The 16,105-nt window shown below is 40.7% G+C and overlaps 2 protein-coding genes across 2 annotated transcripts in view; one reads left to right on the top strand and one right to left on the bottom strand.

The window, feature by feature from the left end:
• Positions 1 to 5,902, top strand: part of LOC311160122 (intraflagellar transport protein 140 homolog) — a gene marked incomplete at its 3' end in the record, with an annotated part of 44,175 nt that extends 38,273 nt beyond the window's left edge. Inside the window, exons 16-19 of the mRNA XM_084216604.1 lie at positions 1,472 to 1,619; positions 3,204 to 3,335; positions 5,566 to 5,762; positions 5,899 to 5,902. Coding sequence (XP_084072730.1) covers positions 1,472 to 1,619; positions 3,204 to 3,335; positions 5,566 to 5,762; positions 5,899 to 5,902 — 481 coding nt within the window. The remainder of the gene's footprint in view (positions 1 to 1,471; positions 1,620 to 3,203; positions 3,336 to 5,565; positions 5,763 to 5,898) is intronic.
• A 155-nt stretch (positions 5,903 to 6,057) lies between these two features.
• TMEM204 (transmembrane protein 204) overlaps positions 6,058 to 16,105 on the bottom strand; it is a 28,341-nt gene continuing 18,293 nt past the window's right edge. The window contains exon 3 of the mRNA XM_084216157.1: positions 6,058 to 8,228. Coding sequence (XP_084072283.1) covers positions 7,984 to 8,228 — 245 coding nt within the window. The 3' untranslated portion in view covers positions 6,058 to 7,983. The remainder of the gene's footprint in view (positions 8,229 to 16,105) is intronic.

The raw sequence follows: 16,105 nt of genomic DNA, 5'->3' as shown, positions 1-16,105 counted from the left end.
TATTGAAATGCCCAAAGGAGGCAGTAACGTTATTATTTTAACTGCTGACAGAGACTGGCTTTCCCAAGTGTCCTGGTTCAGGGCAAATTTGGGAGAGAGCCCCCAGAGGGGCTCCTCTAGAAAATCAGATTCAATCGGCCCCTCCCCACAACCAGTTCAGGAGAAAATACCTCCTTGGAGAAAAGTGGAAAAAACTGTTTATTAAACAATGAAACCTAAACAATATTAAACAATAAAACCCCTTGCTGCTCCAAAAGAGATGACAAACGGAGAAAGTCCCCTCCCCGGATGGCAGGTCCAGCTCACTCAGTCTCTTATCAGTCCCTCCAGTGCTGGAAATGTGGCAGGCCAGGCCTGGCCCAGTGGGCCACAGGTGCTAGCTGCCACTGCTCTTCTGGGTGTTCAGTCCAGAGCAGGTGTAAAGAGGTGCAAAGAAAAGGGAAAAAGGAAAAAAACCCACAGTCCAGGGAACTTCTTTGCCTCAGCCAGCTAAAGCTAACTAAAAGCAGAGGAGAGCTCTGTCCCGCTGTCTGTCCATCCGCAGACAACACAGTCCAGGAGCAGGAATGTGGAGGAGTGAGTGCAGTGTCTGAAAACAAACTGCACGCTGCTTCTCTCTCCCCTTCACTCTCTGGAACAAGTCTTAAAGGTGCAAAACTTCTTATTCAGCATAAACAGAACGAGACAATTGGGGATAAAAGCATCATATAGTCAACCCAGGACACCAAGGCTGCAGGGGAAGTCCTTGTGCTGTTCACAGTGCCTCAGAACTCTTGACATGCAGAGTAGTCAGGTGGTGCTTGATCTCTTCTCCCAGGTAACAATCAATAGGATGAGAGGAAATGGCCTCAAATTGTGCCAGTAAAGATTTAGATTGGGTATTAGGGAAAATTTATTCAGGTAGAATTGTGAGGCATTGGAACAGGCTGGCCATGGCAATGGTGGGAGCACTTCCCTCCTGGGAAGTGTTCAAAAAATGTACAAATGTGGTACTCTGGGACATGGTTTAGTGATGAACGTGGTGGTGGTGCTGGGTGCATGGTTGGACTTAGTGAATTTAGAGGGCTCTTCCAATCTTAATGCTTCCCTGGTTTGAAGGCAGAGCTGAGGTAACCCCTGTGTGAGAGCAGCAGGCACTGAAGTAGATAGCTTCAAGGATGTTCAAGGGTTTCTATAGGACCTGCAATCTCAGGGCAGGCAGATTTTGAGTACTTATTTTCATAGGTGGTACCAACTTTTTTCCTACCAAAATGCTTCATGTCCTGTCACCACTCTCAGTGTAACAGACCAAACTAGAAGCGTTGTTGCCATGTGTAAAATGTCAGGAGTCAGGAAAATCTGGTTAATGTTCTAATAGAGAGTATAAATAACTGAGAATGATCCCTTGGCTAGCGCTTTATTTGCACTCATGCAATGAATGGGCTGGAACTACTTTGTCTCCCTTTCTACATTTTTTCTTGTCTCTTGGTAGGTTTGTGGTGGAGTATCCAGATTTGCACAGTTACATCCCTGCTTGCCATTTCTGGGACCAGAGTGAACCAAGACTTTTTGTATGTGAAGTAATTCCTGAAGCAGGCTTCCAACCTCCAGACCAAAAGGAAATCCAGACTGAGGGCACGGTATGGTCTTTTTTATTTGTTTTATCTTGTTTTACATGGAGTTTACTACCTGTCCAAGTAGTAAATCCTTTGTGCTTCATTAAAGGTGTAGGAGGGGGTAGTACATATTAGTAGGTGCAACAATGAGTAGTGAGCCCTGTGTTTGCTGTCTGTGCTTCAGGCAGTCCCTCTCTGGCAGCTCTCTGGCTTGGGCCGAGCTTGCATACAGTGAAGAAGAGAAAAAGGGCATTTCTTTAGCTGGGATAGAATTTTGGAAATCACCATAAGGCAAGCTTCTATCTGGACTGCAGTTTTTCTGGTGACATTATTGGGTGGATGGATAATCTAGAAGTTTGTAACTTAAAAAATTGCTGATTTTTTACCTTGAGTACACTTTTAGCAGCAAGAATTAACTTGATAGAATAACAGGGACACTGCTGTTAAGGTGAATAGAGAAATATGCTCTTCTACCCAGTCCCTCCCATCTTCTGCTTTTCTGGAGAGATATTGTGCACTTTTATGGGACTTCCCAAATTATCTGTTATGGTCTTTTTTCCATTAGAAAAAAATTTCATTTTTATTGATCAGAAATTATCTAATCAAATATTTCTTTCATCATACAAACAAGTCTTCCCTTCTTCCCCTGCTATTGTACTTGTAGTGTTCCTTACCACTTTATACAGAACTGCCTATCCTGCATAAACATTACATTGATTTGAAACATCCATTTTAATCTCAAGTTTTTTGATTTGTGCCTTATTTTAACTAATCTCATGAAATTAGATATAGAAAGCTCTTTGTGTCTTTTGTTGCTTTAAATGACCCTAGAAGAACCATGAAAAGATCAAAGTAAAAAGGAGAAATGGGGGTAGGGATGTCTCAAAAGGCCTGGCTAGGGTCTTCCAGCAAAGAGAAGAATAATTGACCTTAATATTACTCAAGTAAAAAACTTAAAAATGCTTGACTTCTAAGTAAAGTTGAAAAGATATAAAAGGAATGCAACTTTTTGCCCCTTATTCAACAGAACATTTTACTGTCTGCTTATGCCTTAGCAAATGACAAGTCTGATTAACTTCCGCTGGAAATAAATATTATTTTAACTTGAGTCAGGTCAATACTTAAACTGTTAGAAGAATTATTTTTGCATGGCTGATATTTTTCCTGGGAACTCAAAGCAGTCAGTGAACTGATAAACTTACAATGGGAATAATATAATGTTTTTTAAAAAAAGATAGTTTTTAAGGCCCCTTCCAACCCAAACCATTCTGTGGTTCTCTTATTCTGTGATTCTGTTTCTTTGCCCTGAGCCAGATCTCTCAGAGAGATCTGTGCCAGGGGCTTCTCTCTTTCTGATGGGTGAAGCTGCTTGCAGAGGCAGAGGTGGAGCTCCCTGTGCAGGAGGAGCAGTCTGGAACGCAGAGCGAGGTGCTGGCTGCTCACTGCAGGGAGGAAGAGTGTGGCTCTGCCCTCCCAGCAGCTGTGTGTCTGAATGTATAGGTCATACTATGCTCAAGAGAAGCTTCTGCCAAGTGAATGTGGAAAATAAAAGCAAAAAGAAGGATATTGCAGCACAAAAATAAAATAGTGCTTTGCTTCCCTTTCCAGATGGATGTTTGGATTATATCATTTTTCAGCACTGAAGAGCATGGCCTTTTGCTGCAGGACAGCTTTCCATTGCCTTCATCCTTCCAGCTTCTTCTCGGCATAGAGGTGCCACATTATTACTTTGCAAAAAAGGTGAGGTAATCTCTAAGGATTCTTTCCCTTCCCCAAAATTCAGATTTTGCACTGTACAGGGAACAAATTTAACCAAATTGAGTCTGCGGTAGGTAGAGCAATTCCAATGGCAGGGGATGCATCACATGTAGAAATGGCATAAAGATAATTCTGATGCAGATGAACTTGACAGAATTGTGGAATTTGTAGTAAGGTGGCTTTTAATGGGTATTGTAAATGGAATGTGATGTGCAAGTGTAGGAGAAACAGGAATTACCAGGTAATGCAATTGAAAAAGGGATGTGGAAAAATCTCTGCTTTATCTCGTCACTGTGTTTATTGCAAGTACAAGAGGGGTGTGTGTGTGTGTGAGATTTATGTAGGCCATATGACAGGACATTTCATTCTGGCTTTGGCAGAAGCATCCCACTTCCTTGCAGAATACCTAAGAGAGCAAGGATAGTCATCTTGCACCACCAACAAGTGCCTGTATGCTGCAAATGCCAAGAATGCAGGCTCTAACTTCTAAAACTTGATTTCAATCCAAAATTGTTTGCATCTCAGGTAAATAATACTCTACATAATTCCATGCATACTGGGAGAGCTACAGCCTTTCACCTACAAATTGGTTTCTGGTGAAGTTCTGACCTGAGTTTCCTGGTACTTCTTAGGATGATGATTTGCTCTGTTCCTGTCTTGTAGGGGGAGTGCAACAGAGCCCATTTACTATACTAATGTAATTAGTTTTGTAAAATCTACAGGAAATTAATATTAAGGAGACTTCTAGTCCTCGTGTAGTTTGGGAGCACTGTTAGACAGGAAGAACGTATCTACTTATTATGTTCAGGTTCAGAGCAGCACTTTGCAATTCATTTTCTTCAAAGCACTGTTTATTGTCAGTCTTCCTGCAGACTGAGCTTTTAGTGTTCTACTGTGTTTTACTTTTCTTTTTCCTTTAAATTGAAAGGTCAAATGTTATATGCTGCATTTTCCAGTCTTTCTTTTTAACATTTCTCCATCATGTCTCATGCTATTTTACTTTGATATTATGTTTCTTTTTTTTTTTTTGACTTTGTATGGATTGTTGCTGCCACTAGTTGTGTTTTCGGAGGGGATGTATATATAAACCTGTAAGTATCTGCATTGCTTTGGTGCTCTTCCTTCATCCTCTGCTCCTCTCTTGTTTCCATTTTCTTGGTAGGTGGCTGTCTTTTTATGATGAAGTCACTTTTTACGTCACTTGTATTCATTTGGGAAAGCTAATTTAGTAAAAGAGCAGAGTCTGCTTTAAATACAGTAAATAAAGTTGTTACAACAAGCCTTGTTGAACAAGTTTCATTCCAGGGTTTCTCCTTATTCGCCATAATGTCTTTACTGTCCTGGTTCCAGAAATTCCTCAAGTTCTAGTCAAACAGATTTGTGCTTTTGATTTCTTTACCCAGGACTTCCATTGTATTATAATATAATCCAACTTTTATTAGCTTCCGTATACTTTAAAATTTAGTTTTCTTATGTATCTATCCGGTTAGGGTAGAATGTATATGGACTTTGGTGTCCTTCATGATTCAGATGATCTTCCTCTGTGCCTGGCTTGGGAAAGTTTCCTTGTTACACTCCAGACAGATCATTTGACATTGAGGATTGAGACTTTATTGGTTTTCTGCATAATGATTGAATTGCTCTGAGTTGCCTTTCAGTGGGTGGTGAAAGTACCCCTGAAGCTTTAGAACTGCCAATTGTAAGGGGAAGGGTTTGAACCTGAGCTTCAGTATTCATAAGATTTATGTGAAGGCAAGGATAAAAGAATTTGGTTTGTATAGTTAACTTTCAGAACTGCAGACTAATATTTGAGAAGAGACTAAATTTGGAGAGATGCTTATCTGAAATCTTCAGAAATATGGGACCTTAACAGTTACTATTATAATAGTTGTACTATTTATACACGTTATATATATAAAAATAATAATGACTGTAATAAAAGGAGGTTACCTTTCTGTGGTATATTATCAATCTCCAGTGATCACTAAAATGCTGTGATTTTTCACTGCAATATGCTAATCTCTTCTGTGATATTCCATATTTTGTGGCATTTTCTAGAAAGCTCTGAAACTTTGCAACTATTGATGCTATTGATTATGGTTCTGCAGATATAAAAAACTTGGACTGTGGTGGGAATAATGCAATTAATTCCACATGCAAAGGAGTAAGTTTCAACCTGCTTGATACCTATTTGACAACCTTCTCCTTTTAGCTGGGAGAAGCTGAGAAGGGAGCTTCAGAGTCTGGCTCAGGAACAGTCTCTCAGATGGCTGCAAGAAGACCCATGAGAGATTTCATTGGATTAGGAGACTGTGATAAGACCACCCAGGATGCCATGCTGAACTTCAGCTACTATCTCACTGCTGGAGACATGGATGAGGCCTTCAAATCCATCAAGCTGATAAAAAGGTATCAGAACTATTTGCATCTATTTCTTCATGGGTGCTGTTTATTTTTGCTAAAAGTTTGTATGAAGTGTAAATCCTCCTAGATTCTCCTTACCTTTTCCCTCTCTGATTTCATTCTCCCTTTCATTTTTAACCAGATGAAACATCGTTATCTCACAGATATTTTAATGCATTCTCTGCTCATTCTTTGTCTATAAAACATTGTGGATTATTTTTTCCTAAAAGAGAAAGAATTACTGATGACCTGCAACCTTATGCTATGTCTGAATGGCAAAAATGTCATCACTAGAAGAAAATGAACATTCACAATTTTATTTATACATCTAAAATAATCACACCAATACTGAGTGTTACAGATTTACCAACCACATAGCTGATTTTTAAATTCACATGTACATTATTATAATATGGATATTGCAATATTAGAGGAAATAATATAATGTCTTTTAAATACTCCAATATTTTATTTTTAAAACTGCTGCATTTAATCATAACATATTATTTCTGGAATTCTTTTTTTTTTCCCAGAAAATTAATGCAGGCAGATGAATGCTAATCTTAGTTGGTTTTTACAAACCTACTGCTAGAAGAAACTCCTTGTCAGCTTTAGGGTATTTCCCCTGACAGTCTAGAGCAGTGCAGTTGTTCTAGAGCATCAGTCTCTGTGGAGTGTTGCTCATTTGGAACATGGTGTAAAGCAGCAGTCAGGGTTGAGTTTCTTATCACATCCAAACTGAGTGCAGAACAGAACTCAAGAGCCAGCTTGATGATCACATTCTAAAAGTGTATAAATAGTGATAAAGAAGCAAAGCAGTGTACTCAGCTGGGAGCAACACAACGGTTCTAAGGAATTTGTAACATTCACAGCTCATAGTCCCTCAAACCTATCACTGATTGTGCTCAGAGAGGCATTCTGAAAGCACTTACTGACACACTTTGTCATTGCCTCAGGCTCCTGAATCCTACATATTCCTGCATAATAGTTTTTGACATGTTTTTCTTTCTGAAAATTATATGCATATGACTTTTGTGAGGCCATGTGCTTCTCAGGGTAAGACATAAACATTATACCTAATTCTAAAGGCATTAATGGCATTAATTTTTCACTTCATTATCATATTAAGTTATTAGGCAGGTTGTTTTAAAATCTCAAAGTCCCAAAGTCCTGTATATTTGTCTTATTCTCCAGTCTGGGTGCTTGAGTGGCAGCTCTATTCTCCAATATTCCCTGTGTTATGTGGCTCTGAGCATTGCTTGGGCAGAGCTGGTGTCCTGTCATAGCATTCTAATGCCACAGCAAATGTTGTAACTAGCTGGAGAGAAACGAAACCAATTTGGGCTGGAATATTTCTTTCTTATAATAATTCCCAACCATGCATTTTAATCATATATTTGCTTATTAGGGAGTTCCAGTAGCCTCCTGTGGACGTTTTCTCTCAATGTAATATTGAAGCATTTTTTTCAGCAGCATATGTGGCCTGTTCTAGCTGCGTACCCTTCTCATTTTTAATGTCTGTTTACGCATAGGACACTAGCGAACCTATATCTCAGGACACAAAAGAAATGGCTGAAAACAAAGCAACTTAATTCTTCTGCAATCCCTTTCCTTACATGAAAATACTTAGAGCTGCTTTTGCTTTTTACTCTCTGGTCTGTTCTGGGACTGGGAGCAGGTGTTGCAACTAATGAGAATCCGTTCCTTGTAGAGAGGTGAATAGAAGGACTAGAAATCATGAAATTTAGACAGCTTTTAAACCCATCACTTAATCTATAGTGAGTTTTCTGCTTTTGCAAATTGCCTGTTAACTCCCAAACTATTGTCATGGATCTCCTATAGCTTTTTGCTTAAATTTTAAGGAGCAGAAGAACTTGATGCAGACAGAGAAAATGTGTTTGGTTCCCTCTTTCCTGTATTCTCATTGCACACACTTGGTATCTTCTCCAGCTGACCCTGCTGCCATGCAGCCAACCCAACAATTCCGTGCTGTACAGCAGGAGAGTGCAATATAATATTTTATATATTTATATATATATATATATAAAAATTAGGTGTATTATACATATGTATATAGATGGAGCCCATCCGAATAATGATTGAAGGCCTCTGCCCACACAAGTGAACGTTGTGATGTCTTTCAACCCTTAAATTATAGCATATATTTATAGAAAATAACTCCAATGTAGATCTCCTTGGAGATCCTTCGCCTTTCAAGTGTGCTCTTTCAGCATGGTGACTCAACATAGTCATTTTCCAAGCCCTGGCGAAAGCGAGCGGTCAGGGTGCGGCTGATGACGATGACGCGGGGCGCCATGCAGTCCTCACGCCTGTGCAGGATGTTCCAGATGAGGATGGCAGCTGCCAGCGTGGCCAAGAGGCAGGCTCCGATGTTCAGGTAGCAGGACCATGAGAGGTTGGTGTATGGTCCGATACGGTAGAATGTCACCAGTCCAATGACCAGTACAAAACCTGCAAACGGAATGGCAGAGTTATTTTTAATGAGTTATTCTCTTGAATTTCTGTACTGGCAAAATGCCATAGCCTTTCCATCCCTACTATGATGTGCTGGATGTGTTTTTGAAGGCATATTTGGGCCGCATGATACATGCAAAGAGAGTGTCTAAAACAGAGACTCAATAATAAATTTTAATCTGTTCACTCTAATTTAAATTTCTTACACCCACTGACCTGTATTTCACCTTGGGTTTTTTCTCCCATGCATTTGAATCACTTACACAGATGTCCTTTTTCTTACTTCCATTGCCAAAAGAGAAAACAGCTGTATTAATGATAATAATAATTTCAAAATATCTTTTTTTCACAGTATGTACTCTTATTCTGAAATTTTAAAATGTTTATTAAGGCAGGCAACTATATAAACTGCAAAGATGATGAATAGCTTAATATCTTACAGAAATTACAAAGAGCAATGTTCAGAAACTTAAGAAAAGGGAAAGTGAAATAAATGGAACTTTGTGGTCCTACTTTTTCCTGCTGGAAAAAGGTGTTATGAGGCAGCAGTAATGTCATGCCTCCAGAAGCTACCGAAGGCAAAGTTTCTATTGTCCTCATAACTTTAAGCAGAGTACTAAGTTCCCTAAAAGGTAGGTAATATTAGAGTAATAACAGTGTACTTGTCTAGCAATTCTATTCAGATGTCACAAAGTAATTTGCAAAAAAAAAAAACTAAAAAGAGGAGAAAATTCTCAATCTCTTTGGTGGTTATATTACTGATGAATAATAATGTTATTTCAGAAGTGAGGTTGGGTAACTGTTCTAGTCCTGCAGGAGACCCATGTTAGATCAAGGGGCAATCTGCATCCCTTTACACCTCCTTTTTTATCTTACACCTGCCCATTCCTTGAAGAATGCATTGATAACCACACGATTACTTTTCTGCCTTCTGTTTATTGTATTATCAAAGAACCATACAGTCCCAGGATGGTTTGGGTTGGAAGGAACCTTAAAGCTCATTGCATTCCACCCTCTGCCATGGGCAGGGACACCTCCCACTATCCCAAGTTTCCCCGAGGCCTGTCCAGCCTGGCCTTGGACACAGCCGGAGATGGGGCAGCCACAGCTGCTCTGGGCACCCTGTACCAGGGCCTGCCCACCCTCCCAGGGAACAATTCCTTCCCAATATCCCATCTAACCCTTTGGCAGTCCTTTGGCAGTGAGAAGCTATTCCCCCTTGTCCTGTCCCTCCATCCCTTGTCCCCAGTCCCTCTCCAGCTCTCCTGGAGCTCCTTTAGGCACTGGAAGAGGCTCTGCGGTCTCCCTGGAGCCTTCTCTTCTCAAGGCTGTACATTCCCAGCTCTCTCAGCCTGGCTCTGCAGCAGAGGGGCTCCAGCCTAGTCTCTCTTCCTGTACCTACTGTCAAACAAAACTACTTTTCAGCTTTTTAAAAGAAATTCATGGATGTAATCAGATTGAAACAAACAAAAAGAGACAAATATGCCTCACTGACCAAAACTAAATTTCTCTTTGTTATCCTATACGCTTCCTTAACTGCCACCATAACAAAGGAATGTCACTGTCAAAATGACACCTTCATGAAGGAAAACTGGAATAAATAAATATCCATGAACTGCCAGAACATATCTGGACACCATCTTCCTAAGTTCATGGGCAAGGAGAAGTCAAGAGCAAGTCCCAATTGCTGTATGCTTTTTTCTCAGCCACAGTGCCTGTGCCTGCAAACACTGTCCCCATGAATACATGACAGTGGTGTGACCCCTGGCCCTGGTCCTTGATTTTCCATGAAAGAGCACATCCTGAGCTTGCATTGTATCAAGTTTTTTTCTTCAAAGAGTACTAGTAATGCAGTGAAGATGGAAAAGACACAAGTTGCATACAGATAAAAAACACAGAAGAGGGAAATGACATACAAGTAGGAGGAAAAAAAATCAATCATTACTTAAAGGTGTGACACTTGTACTATTCTGAGAGTCAGTGAAATGAAGGCTGAATCTGCCTCCTCATAATACAAACACTGAATGAATATTCCTTCCGGAGCTGTCTGGCATCCTCAGCTCTCTTGTGTCTACCTAGAAGGTGCTTTTTAATAGTTGCTTGCTGCACCTTCTTCTCCTGAGGTGGCATTGTCCCACAGCTGGCATGTCCAGAGAGGGTTTGGAGTGAGGCACTTCTCTGTTTGAGGACAAATGAGGAGGAGTAGCTCTTTACTGCTCTTTCCCCACTCTGATGTTAAAAAAGCCTAATGTACCCTGGATGGGTTTTAGGTTGTTGATATAGCTGTAAGGACACAGTAACTCCTTGGTTTTGTCAGTAAATCTGGTAGTTATCTTATGGTTCAGCTTAGTTATAAATAAACAAGTTTTATTTGGAGAGAATATGGCTATGTGGAGCACATTGAGTTGTAGAAATCACTGATCCATACAATAATGGTTTGCTGTTGCAAATAAAATATTTTCCCTTCATTTCCAGTGTCATTCTCCAAGTTCAGTTTGTCCTGAGGCACATGGTAGAGAAGAGAGTGGGAGATGAAGTTCTGTTTTGTGAGTGACATCAGGTTTTTTAAACTTTCATCTGAGATGGCTCAGTTCCCCATCTGTGGAACCAGGATGATACAACTTCCTGTGTTTATTTCGTATTTCAGAGTATTGGGAGCAGAGCATGCTAGTTGTGATATGCTTATAAAGAATTTGGATATCTACATCTTCATTTAGGTCTTATAAGGATGATACACACTGATACTGCTTTGCAATCCACTGTTCAATGGATGATGATAGCCATTTTCTTATGAAGGTAGGAAATCAAGAGGAAAGGAGATGCTAACACCTCCTGCAGCTGAGTTGACCAGCTTCATCTCCTTGTGGTTTAAAATTGGCAGGAAGGAGGGTATTGGTATAAATCAAGAGACCCATCTTACTTTGCCACATGAGAAGGCTTTGTGTAATCAGTTTTCCTTTTCAGTTTTCCTTTCAGAACTCATTTTAAATACATACACACTTTCACAGGGAATCCATGAAGTGGTTTTTTGTTTTGTTTTGTTTTTTAAGTGTGAAGAAAATCATAAAACCTTAAGCAGGTGGAATTTTGAGCAGGAGCTGTTTGGACCAGTATCCACTCACAGATGCCTCTAAGGGACAGTCATAAATATTAACAAGTGCCTACTTCCCACTATCTTGCAGTATTTTTTTGAGGCTCTCTTGGCAGAGAGACATGGGTTGAGGAATACCAGTTACACAGAGTAACCCTGATGCTATGTTGTGTCTTGCAGCTTAATTCCCACTGTAGGAATATTTTCAAAATTTAAAAGTTTTTCCAAATACCCAGATTTTAATGAAATTATTTCACTTTGTCTTTCTTGCTTTTGTATTACTTATGGCAAATTACTGTCCTAAATGTCTTAACATCTCTGTGTTCTGTCTAATGGAGCAATTATCCACCAGGGAAATGCACTAAGGCTTCCTTCCAGGTCCCCAGATAAATCTGTTTTTGCTAGGAGGACTATTTTCCTTCACAAGCCCTTTGTGTGATCCCTGCTCAGAGGAGTAGCAAGTCATGCAAGAGGCTTTATCTCCTTTCCCAGTTCTGTGCCAGTGGCTGAGTGGGGTAGAGGGACTGGGTTTGAGAGCTCCTCAAACTGACAGATCGCAGGAGTCAGTCGCCAGAGCTCTTGAGTGAAAATGTGCATTCTGTTTCAGATCCTTTGCTGTAGTTTAGAGAGGAACTTACATTAAGAACAGACAAACACATGACAGGCAACAGAGGTGGAAGCAGGTTACTGCAGAGTTTATACAATTAGTTTTACAGTTTTGCAAGAGTCACAGAACTCCAGAATTGAAATCTAACTGAGAAAGTTATTTCCCAGCATTCTTATTTCATATTAGTATGGCTTGATGTGGGAATTATAAATGTAGGAACTCCAGAGCAAAGGCTGAAGAAATCATAATAATCCAAAAAAACTGAGTTTGCATAGGATGGTGCATTTCAAATTTTGATGAATGCTGCTTTTGTGAAGATGATGATGTGTGAAAACCCCAAAGTTTGCTTGGATGGATTTTGTCTGTAACAGCTTAATCAAACTTGGACTTCTTGAAGCTGTGTTCCAATGTGCTACATATGTTTTCCTTGCCCTTAGAAGAGTCTTGTTGTACACTAGCCAAGAACTGGGGTGGAACATTTAGTCTGTTCTCTAAATGACTGGGCAAAAACACGCACTTCACGTATTTGTGCCATATAATAGCCTATAAAAATTAACCTTGTTGTAAGAATAGTCTCCAGAGCTGACTGTGGTGACTTTTCCCTTTTTAGATAGATATTTGTAACAATGTCTGAATTCAGTTCCAGTATTCCAATAAAATACCTAGAGGAAAACAGTTGGCTTCTCAGACTATTTCCCATAAACAGCTCTACTAAAAATAACCACAAAATTGCTCTCTTTGCCATCAGGATTCCTGAGCTCACAGTGTGCAATACAGGTTGACAAGGGCTATAGAAGGGACATACTTCTTTAAATTTATTTATGAAAGTATTGAACATTTTAATCTGATTTTGTTTCTTTTCTGTTTGTGATGACAGGACTTTGGGATGCATGGCTCAATTTCCCTGAATTAATTTAAGTACATCAATCAATTTCAGATAATTTTATTGTATATTGTCTCAAGACTGCACAGAGGCCACAACTTCACTAAAAATCCTGGGGAGATTACTTGAAGTGCTTTTTTTTCCCATAGAACTGCTGTTTATCTCTAGTTGTTTCCCATCTGCAGCAAAACAAGCTGGGAGGGGGGTGGCTTTTCCGCTGGGGAAGGAAACAGATAACGAAGTCACTCAGAAGACTTTTGGTTGGAACAGTATTGACTGTGGTAGTGGGGGTGGGTTGGGAGAATGTTACTTTTTGAACTTACATTTCAGATCTGTATGCTGGATTTCCTGTTTGACTGAGGCTTGGCTGCAAGCCAACTGCAGAATTCTAGCATTTTAAAAGAACTCTAATAGTCACTTTATTATTTCTGTGATAGTTTTTTGGGGTTTTTTTCTGACACCCCTGGATTCTTATTCTTCCTTTTTATGGGTATACTGATAGTGCATTTGAAGAAATACACATTGTTTTTTCTTGTTTACCAGCAAGTCTATATTGGGGCTTATAATCCTCCTCTTTACAGCTTGTCCTGGAGGATGACTTTTGCTGTCAAGAAAAGGGAGAAGGAGGAAAATAGAGCAGCCAGAGTGTTGAGAATACACCACCCACGCTTGTGCAGAACTGCAAACAGAGAAGGGAAATATTTCATTCCTTTTCTGTGTACCCCACCAAGTTTCACAGCGACTCATTTAGCTGTGATGAGTCATGTGCCTGAATGGGCTATTTGTAGAAGCTCAGCTGTATTTATCAGCATGAGAGAGATTCACAAAGTGATTCCTATAGGACTTATGCAAATTATTTATTTATAAATACCTTTTCTTGTATCAGCTTGGCACAAAAGAAGTTGTTATAGCTGAAGGCAAATATGGGGCCTCTGGAATAGTCACGTTCATTGTAGCACCAGACTGGATGATGCTTTGGTTTCTAATGCCACAGGGAATTAGAGTGTGACTATTAGAGTCAAGTAACCTTTGAGGTTTTGGTTGTACATTAAGTACTATAATTTGTTTGAGGTTGGGGTTTTTTTGGTTTTTGTTTTGTTTTGTTCTAATTTAAAATTTCCTTCCAAGGATTTTGGTAGCAGGTAACATCTTACAATTAAACACGTGAGTAGCACAGCTTCTCAGGGGTGATAAGACCCTTTTCTTGCTCACTTTTCTGAATTACAAGGGCTTTCCACTAGTGTTCTTTGAGTTTGTCAGTGCTTCTCTTTAACCTGATGGGAGATGTAGTCAGTGTAAGGCAGTGAATCCTACCTTATGTTGGAAATCTTTAACCAGTTTGGGTCTACTGACAGTGAATTGCTTTCATTTGTTACTTTTTGGAGGTTTCCTTAGAAATTATGCCAGTCTTTGAAGGGAATGGTGAAAAGTATTCCCAGTGAACTAGGCAGAATTCCTCTTGGGCAGCTGTTTAAATAAGGAGGAATGTGCAGACTCTCACACATGATGTCAACTGTTAGCATTGCTTGGCCTCTTGGGTTCTGAGGCAGCTGGAGCCAATTAAATTTCTGCTTTAACATAGTAGGCCTCATATCAGGCACAGCTATGGGCTCCTGTCTGGAATCAGAGCCATGGAATATTTTGGGTTGAAAGGACTCTTTTAAAACCATCTCTTTCCAACCCTCTTGCCAGAAGGCAGAAGCACCTTCCACTATCCCAAGTAGCTCCAAGTCCCACTCAGTCTGGCCTTGGACACTTCCAGGGATCCAGGGGCAGCCACAGCTTCTTTGGGCAATCTGTGCCAGGGCCTGCCCACCCTCACAGGGAAGACTTTCTTCCTAGCATTTAATCTAAATCTTCCCCTTTCCAGCTTAAGTCCATTCCCCTTGTCATTGCTGTCTGTCCATGTAAAAACTCACTCTCTGTCTTTTGTTAGGCACCCTCTATGTACTGAAATGCTGTAGCAGACACTGGGATGGCTAGGGCCCCGTGGAGGATGGAGGCTTAGAGATAATGCTGAGTCAGAATAGCTAAGCCTGGAGTCTTCACTTCCTCCGGCCTAGCTTATCTCTCTGTGACCCTATGGGCTATTTGCCCTAACCCTTACAATTGGTCAGTTCCCAATCCCCCCTAACCCTATATAAGCAGCCACCCTGGCCCATTCTGGCAGAAGAGCTGCCGTCGGAACCCTTCGTGAACTCCCTGCAAATAAACCATGGTGGAATCTCCGAGGCTGCCTTCTCCTCTCTCTCCATCTGCTCTGTGGAAGCCACTGCGGCCAGCACCTTAGCAGGCTAAGAGCTGAAACTATAAAAGAGCTGGAAATCCCTAAGAGCTGATAATCACTGAGCTTGCTAAGGTAGCCAAGGCTGCAGGGCACTTAGGGCTCGGACACCCAGCCTGCAGAAGGCTGAGCTGCCCGGCCCGAGACTGCTCGCCTGGGGCACCTTGATCCTGCACTGACCTCGCTATCCGGCTGGAAGCGGCCCAGTGGCATTACACAAAATGCCACAAGTTTTATCCCAGAACCTTCTCTTCTCCAGGCTGAACACCCCCAGCTCTCCCAGCCTGGCTCTGTAGCAGAGGTGCTCCAACCCTTGGAGCATCTGTAATCGCCTCCTCTGGGCCCACTCTAATCGGTCCTTGTCTGTCTCATGCTGAGGATCCCAGACCTGGCTGCAGTGCTGCAGGTGGGGTCAGCTTGAGCAAAAATGCCCTGTGCAGAGAGAAGCAGTTATTGACAGGTGATCTTTTTGGACATTTAAGCATCATCTTCTGCTTTTACTGTTCAAGTGCTCTGTTCTTCTCTGGATACATCAGAGAGTAAGAGTTGCGTAATTGGATCCAGCAAGGCAACTGGGTTTGAAACAGTTTTAGGAGACACCTCCTTGTATATATAATGTGCATGTTCATAACCAATAAAGTGAATATTTGTGTTGAGATACTTCCCGTCTCACACATTTTTCTCTGCATTACATGTTCCTTATGCTTGCATATCCAAATTATATTTATCTGTTAATAGATTTTTTTTACCGTATTTCTGATCAGAATATGTGCCCTTGACATTGAGATGCTGCAAGAACCTGCCTGCTGCTCTTATCAGGGTTTAGCCTTAAAGAATACAGGCAGATCATCTTCCTGCTGCAGCTGTACCAGATGAGGAGTTCACCACACTTCTTATGAGCTACCATCCTTCCCAGTTTGCTGGTTCAGCTGCTCCTGAGAACCATTTCCAAAAAAATTAATTATATAGACATTCAGATTTTAGGATCTTTTTAAATGTGCTTTCTTTT

This window comes from Fringilla coelebs (genome assembly GCF_963513975.1).
Source record: "Fringilla coelebs genome assembly, chromosome: 16".
Classification (NCBI taxonomy): domain Eukaryota; kingdom Metazoa; phylum Chordata; class Aves; order Passeriformes; family Fringillidae; genus Fringilla; species Fringilla coelebs.
This window is presented reverse-complemented; position numbering and strand designations above follow the sequence as displayed.